General features: G+C 33.3%; 2 protein-coding genes and 1 non-coding gene across 4 annotated transcripts; 1 reads left to right on the top strand and 2 right to left on the bottom strand.

Moving 5' to 3' along the window:
• Positions 1 to 936: 936 nt before the first annotated feature.
• On the bottom strand, positions 937 to 1,009 carry TRNAF-GAA (transfer RNA phenylalanine (anticodon GAA)). The gene has a single exon. It is a non-coding gene; the product is annotated as a tRNA-Phe (tRNA).
• A 387-nt stretch (positions 1,010 to 1,396) lies between these two features.
• LOC110811578 (dihydroorotate dehydrogenase) lies at positions 1,397 to 2,447 on the bottom strand. 2 transcript variants are annotated; one of them, XM_022038153.2, is made up of 3 exons: positions 2,301 to 2,447; positions 2,018 to 2,092; positions 1,397 to 1,664 (listed from the first exon to the last, which is right to left on the bottom strand). In XM_022038153.2, exons 1-3 carry the CDS (start codon positions 2,445 to 2,447, stop codon positions 1,503 to 1,505), a joined length of 384 nt encoding a protein of 127 aa, XP_021893845.1. In that variant the 3' UTR covers positions 1,397 to 1,502. The 2 variants fall into 2 exon arrangements, with proteins under 2 accessions (XP_021893845.1, XP_021893917.1); XM_022038225.2 differs by having other exon boundaries at positions 2,018 to 2,086.
• A 250-nt stretch (positions 2,448 to 2,697) lies between these two features.
• On the top strand, positions 2,698 to 6,015 carry GLB1 (nitrogen regulatory P-II-like protein). The gene is made up of 8 exons (XM_022038039.2): positions 2,698 to 2,890; positions 2,973 to 3,018; positions 3,190 to 3,217; positions 3,856 to 3,943; positions 4,276 to 4,343; positions 4,448 to 4,517; positions 5,649 to 5,684; positions 5,797 to 6,015. The coding sequence occupies exons 1-8, from the start codon at positions 2,698 to 2,700 to the stop codon at positions 5,859 to 5,861; spliced, it is 594 nt and encodes a 197-aa protein (XP_021893731.1). The 3' UTR covers positions 5,862 to 6,015.
• The last annotated feature ends 600 nt before the right edge of the window (positions 6,016 to 6,615 follow it).

Below are 6,615 nucleotides of genomic sequence, written 5' to 3'. Positions count from 1 at the left end.
TGTAATGTGGCTAATTAGAAATTTAGCCTATAATATTAATTTTTTTGGTTCATAAAAGTTAAAAGTTTTACTAATTATTCTGAGTTATAACTCATTGTGTAATTTATAATCCAAAAGACATTATATCTAATGCACTATACCCAATTGAAAAGACTCAACGTAGCCGACATTTTCATTGTCCTCTTTTAAGTGTTTGAAAAAATAAGATTATTTAAAAAGAATAGTTAAATATAATTTAAAATAACTACTTCCAAATTAATTATTAGTCGTTATAGTTCTAGCCATTATTAGTTGTTCAAATCTGTTTATAAATATTTTTATATCAATATACACACAGCCTTACCACATTTTTGACTGGAGGTTTATAAAATATATTATTGCTTCATGTCTCCTAGCAACTTGTTAGAAGAACTAGTTAAATCTTTGGGAATATGCCTATGTTAGTTTGATATTTCGATGTTATGGACGGATGATACTTGCATGTCTCAAGTTACATGGAGTTCGTCTTACTTATACAATAAATAAAAAAGTTTTTAGTGAAATTGCAATATAAATGAAGTGTGAAAGAAAAATAATTAATTAACTAAAAATAAATCATATACTAATCTTATCAAATTATTTTTTATTTTCATATTTAAAATTATTTAGTACGTAATTTATAATTAATCAAGAGTTAAATTCTATTTTTATATCTAAAAATTTTAAATAATTAATTATTACATACGGTTTTATCCTATTAAATATAAAATTATTTAAAGAAAGGAGGAAATGACATATATATATATATATGTATGTAGATGTAGATGTAAGGAGAGAAACCACAATTTAGTGGTCCAAAAAATTTATTTCAGGGACAATAGTAAGAAAATAGGGAAAAAAATCACTGGGTTAAGTAAGTACAGGCGAGAAATAAAGAAGTGAAAAACAGAGAGAAGATGCGGTGAGCGTGGATCGAACACGCGGCCTTCAGATCTTCAGTCTGACGCTCTCCCAACTGAGCTATCCCCGCCGAATGTTCGGTTTAATTTCAAAGATATAATATTAAATTCCAGTAGAGTTGTGTTAATGAAAAACTCGTAACTAAGTCCAACCAAAATAACAGAGATTAATTAAAGAGACATAAATATAGTTTTTTTGTGTGTATGTATTATGTAAATAATAAATTAATTAAATATTTCTAATTGGGTTCGTTTGTTAAATTTGAAATAAAAAAACCAACTAAATCGTTGCATTTTTGAATAAATTGACAAATGCCATAAAAATAAAACTGATTTCTTAATCAAATTTGGTTTCTTTTGGATTTTAATCAATAGTAAAGTAAATTATGCAGGATGGGCTTGAGTTTATTCCATTTATAAATATAATTTCCACATCCATCCAACTCTAACAAGTAAAATACTTCAGAACTATCCCTTATTCTTCAACAGCTGTTTATACAACATACATTAACAACAAAGCTCTGTGTTGTCTTTAAGGCAAAATACAAACACCCATTACACAATTTAACTCAGAAGGCTACAAGTGAATTGACCATCTGAAAAAGACAATTTCTCTGCTCTCACAACTGCATCCAAGGGAAGAGGACTGAAACTCCTCCCCGGCCCATAGAAATGAGGAAAGCTATTCACACCATCTACAACTTCATATATCAATCCATCTCCAAGCTGCAGCCACATCATGCAATGCAAATCCATTTTATATGCATCTATATATATATATATATATATATATCATACAACACTTCAACCCAGTTATCTCTTAATGTAAAATCATAATTAACTAAACAATCATTTTGTAAGTAATGAATTTCGCTAAAAGCTTCCCAATTTTAGCAAGCTAACGTTTTGAGCACAAAACATCTCAATCATAAACAACTAAAGAGAAGTAAAATGTACGAACATCTGAAATTCCAGACTGCAAAAGTGAAAAGTAAGATGAAGTATCAATTTCCAAAGAACAAGCATAGATTACTATGAGTTTTTCTTTTGATTGTAATCAATAAATATTGAAAGGATACCTTCTTAGTATCAACTTGAAGAAGGTAGAGATCCTCTTTATTGTCCAAGAAAAAAATTTGCAATGTGGGCTGTACCTGAAAAATACCAAATCATATGTTGTTCTCATGGCATGAAGAGGATTCTGTAAAGAAAATTACTAGCCAAAAACCACCATATGAAGATTAATCTTTAAGTTAATATACATTGCGTATCTGAGATATAAATCATCTTTCACATATACCCATATGGAGATTAGATGTCTCTGATAGTCAATCGAATTGGAAAGACAGAGATAAAGAAAACCTGATCGAGGTTGCTAAGATGGAAGCAACCCGTTGACTTATCAAGATCTCCACCCAGAGTTGACCCATTCTTCTGCAACTCTTCCCATTCTATGGCGGTACTGATTCTGTATACAAACTCTTCACGTTTCCCCTCTTTTGCAGCCATTATCGCCCCCTGCAATTTACTTACCAGAAAAACACAATCCACAATCCTTCATCTGCAAGACCATAAATTGAGTCATCAAGGTAAACCCTTTCTATAACAACGGCGTCGTTTTCGATTGTTTCAAAATCTGGCCCAGCTCGCAGCCCAATATTTGTAAAAGGTTGCCAACCCATCAACTCCAAACACTAAACACTTGAAATCACTTGCCACTTTTCTCTTCATCGTCAACTTCGAGGTTCGGTTTCTTTCCATGGCTGCAATGGCGAAAACAGGCTTGCTCAATCATGCTTGTTTTGCCTACAATCACAGGGAACTCTCTGTTCTTCCTTCCAGTTTGGTTCGTTTCAAGTCCCAGAACTCGAGAATTTATCAGCTTAATTCAGTATTTAGACGGCCCAGAGAGGCCTCGTATTTTCCTGTTATTAGAGCTCAGATCTCCCCTGGTGGGTTTTCACTTTCTTCTAATTTTACAAGAAAAATATGCTATGGCTCTCCTGAATTTTACTGGCTTCTCATTTCTTGTAGGATACATCCCGGATGTAAAGTTTTACAAAGTGGAGGCTATTATCAGGTGCTGAAAATGCTCAATTCTGTCTCTCTTTTTTTAAGTGTATATGTGTATTTGATTTTAAATGAGAGTTTGAGGTTTTAAATTTTTACTTTTTCTTAATGCAATTTGTTATAATAATAATTTAATTTTCTATTATCATATTCGTTCCACTGCTTAATTTGGAGGGAATAGACCCTGGCGAATCCAGCAGGTTTCATCGGTAAGAACTGATAAATCCTAACCAATTTTTATTCAACTGCCTATTAGATTCCACTGTCTCTATACTGATAGTAAGCATTGATACAACCAAAATTCTATAAACTTCACTTTAAGTACAAGTAGGGACCTGATTTATCACTTGAGAAGTGGTTCTAAGTTCTAAATTTCAAGTATTGTCTTCATTTTGCCGCAAACTTTAGTTGGCTTAATGGTATTGTTTCTGGACTCTTAAGACTCTTCAGGCTTAATGGTATTGTTCTAAATTGCATAATGTTTTTTACAACGTCAGATAGCATTATGAGATGAGTAGAGAGCAGCTCCCATCTTGTTTTACTTCAATTGTTGTAGGAGTAAAGTCCGAACTACTAATAGACAATAAAACAATAAAATGTTTGTCAGCTTGAACCGTCTAGATGTCACAATTTTTCTCCCTAGTAGATTGAAAAGAGAGGAGGGAGAAGGGGAATTGATGCATTAGTTTTTTATCTTCTAACAAGTTGGGAATGTAGGGACGACTTCTTTCACTCTTTAGCCACCCTTTGGCACAGATTCTTTTCACTAATTGTGGATATTATCTATCAGCTATTGTGAATAATTAGTGTTTGCTCTAATTTTAAGTTCATTTCATGTGAAATAAAGGCTCTGCTGAAAATGGGTATCCGTGGTGTTACTATTTCTGATGTTCGAGGCTTTGGTGCTCAAGGTGGTTCAACAGAGAGACAGGGTGGTAAGCTCTTGGCTTTGAGAAGTCCCAAAACTCCATTAATTATGAAGAGATGTGTTACTAATTTAAGTTGTATTTTCTTCTAATATTTGACCTAATCCATTCCCTTTGTACGCTGTCAATCATTCAGATTTAGTAAGTTGAATATTTAATTAGCTTCTGTTCTTTTAACCATGCTAATTGTATGATGTTTCTTCCTGCAAGATTGACTCTGAAAATTGCATATTTTTGCTTTTTTTTTTCTCTATCTTCTTGGTTGATGTTTGGGGAGTTCAATAACCTTTGGTTGGCATGCTATTTTCTCTAATATTTATTTCTCATTTGTAATTTTCTAGGCTCTGAATTTTCTGAAGACAACTTCGTGGCAAAGGTTAAGATGGAAATTGTGGTAATAAAAAATCAGGTATATATGATGTGAAGAGTCTAGTTGGTTATCAAATATAGAAACTAAGAATCGTATTCATTGCAAAATGTTTCCTTTTTGCTGAATTCTGCAACCTGTCTTAGGTTGAAGCAGTAATAGATAAGATAATCGATGAGGCAAGAACAGGAGAGATTGGTGATGGCAAGATTTTTGGTAAACATGAAAACTTTTCTTCCCATTGGAAAGAGTATCTCCTGGGATCCTTTGGCTCTTCTGTTGAACTTTATCTTATAGACAAGAACTGGGGCTAGCTGATGTTTCTATCACATATAATTTATTTGTAACTTTTCTCATTTTCTTTTCAAGCATGTGGCCTATTTGCAGTTAGCTTTGGTCGTCTGCATTTGTAGTTCACATTTTTTGTAAAACCTGTATATTGCTTGCAGCAGCCTTCCCCTTACCCCTTAAAAGTTGCACAGAGGTAAGACTTTCTCCAGTTGTGTAGTTAGCCATTTTCCATTAATAGCCATTCAATCATTTTTGAAAATTTCCATGATTAGAAAAATAGCAAACAAACCATGCCATCCAAGAACATACTAGGACTGTACATCCTTAGTCTTGGCTTTACATGTTTCTCTGGCTAGTTGTTTCTTTATGCTTCCAGTTCCAGAGAAACTCTTTAATCCTTTGGATGAAAAGTGAGAAAGCATTAGATCTATGTTCTTTTTTTCTACAGGTAAACATATTGAGAAGCCACCAAAAAAGTGCTACCAAAATACAAAAATATGTTGCAAGTTAATCAAAATATCTAAAAGGTATCAATATCCTCCTTAGAAGAGAGAGCATGACCCTTAAGCAAAACAAAGAGTTTGAAATCAATGATCTCTTATAAAGAAGGGGAACAATAATCACCAAAAGCCTTTCTCATGCTCTCTGTTGAGAGTGGAAGATCTCCTTATTCTGGTCTTTACTAGACTTATTGCACTGCCAGCAGAAATTTCACTCGTTCACAACAGTTGGACCTAGGTATTAGCTATATACTTGTGAAATTACAGTTAGTTGAACCAACTCTGAGTGGGAACTGAATTTTTCTTGCCTAATGATCTCAGCTGGTATTTGCATATGAAATTGTCAACAAAGTCTGTGACAAACAGACAGGTCATTTCTAGAGAGAGAAATCTAGCCATTTGTTATAACCTTTCTCCAGTATGATGCATATTGTGTTTCGTAGTTGGTGCATCAGCCATTATCCCAGTTTTCATCCTACAAATCGATCAATGTTTAAAACTGACTTTCTATTTCTGGGGCATTTTCATTAATGATGGAATTTCATTCTTTATGCAGTTGTTCCTGTCTCAGATGTGATAAGAATTCGCACAGGTAACTACAGATTTAAACCCTCAAAGCTTGAGAGTCATACTGGTACGGTAAAGTCATTGGAGTAGCAAGAAAGTCCAAATAACTCTTCCATTCACAACTTTTCACTTTTCAGGAGAGCGTGGAGAGATGGCAGAGAGAATGTCCGGTGGAAGATCCGACATGAATAAACCTGCATAAGGTGAAGAGCAATCAGCATTAACATCTACCCGACACTCATGTTTTTTAGAGCTTAGAAGATTGTAGATACTCTTCTTATCTACATACTTGTAATGAATAAAGACTAGATACTCATTCTGTAATGTCAGTAATGAATCTATGAGATTTACATTTAGTTGTGTCTGGTTATTCTCAGTCTAATGGCTGCCTCTTTTTTTGCCATTTGTTAACTGGTTCTTTACATTTGGTATTAGGCTTCAAATCATTCCCACTTTGTCAAGTTTTATTTTGGGTTTTTGATCTTTTTTTGGGTTAGAATCTACTCGTTAAGCCTCAAAAAATTTTTAATCGTACATAGAAGTATATTAAGATACAAGTATTTAAATTGTATTATTCTTTTATCCGTTTAAATTTTTAAGATAATCGATTTAACGTATTATTCAATATTTACCTTTAACATGTTCCATCTCCTCAATGTTTCTGGATATCAATGGATTTTGATGAGATCCAATATAACATTGCTTATCCAATTGTGGATCCCAACTTAAAGATTGTATTGGAAACACTCCCATATACATCCCATGCACCAACACAGATACCCATAAAAGCACCTAAAAAAGCTATATATAAAGTAAGCATATTTAATTTTACATTATATACTGGAATACATGAAGATCCAGCCTTCCTCGTGGCATGTCTTGTAAAGACAAGCAATGAAGCGATCCACCAACTTTACTTCAGAAATGATTATTCAGTTTGTAAAAAACTTTGAGGG

Source organism: Carica papaya, chromosome 5 (assembly GCF_054855325.1).
Source record: "Carica papaya isolate Zhongbai chromosome 5, ASM5485532v1, whole genome shotgun sequence".
In the NCBI taxonomy this organism is placed as follows: Eukaryota; Viridiplantae; Streptophyta; class Magnoliopsida; order Brassicales; family Caricaceae; genus Carica; species Carica papaya.
This window is presented reverse-complemented; position numbering and strand designations above follow the sequence as displayed.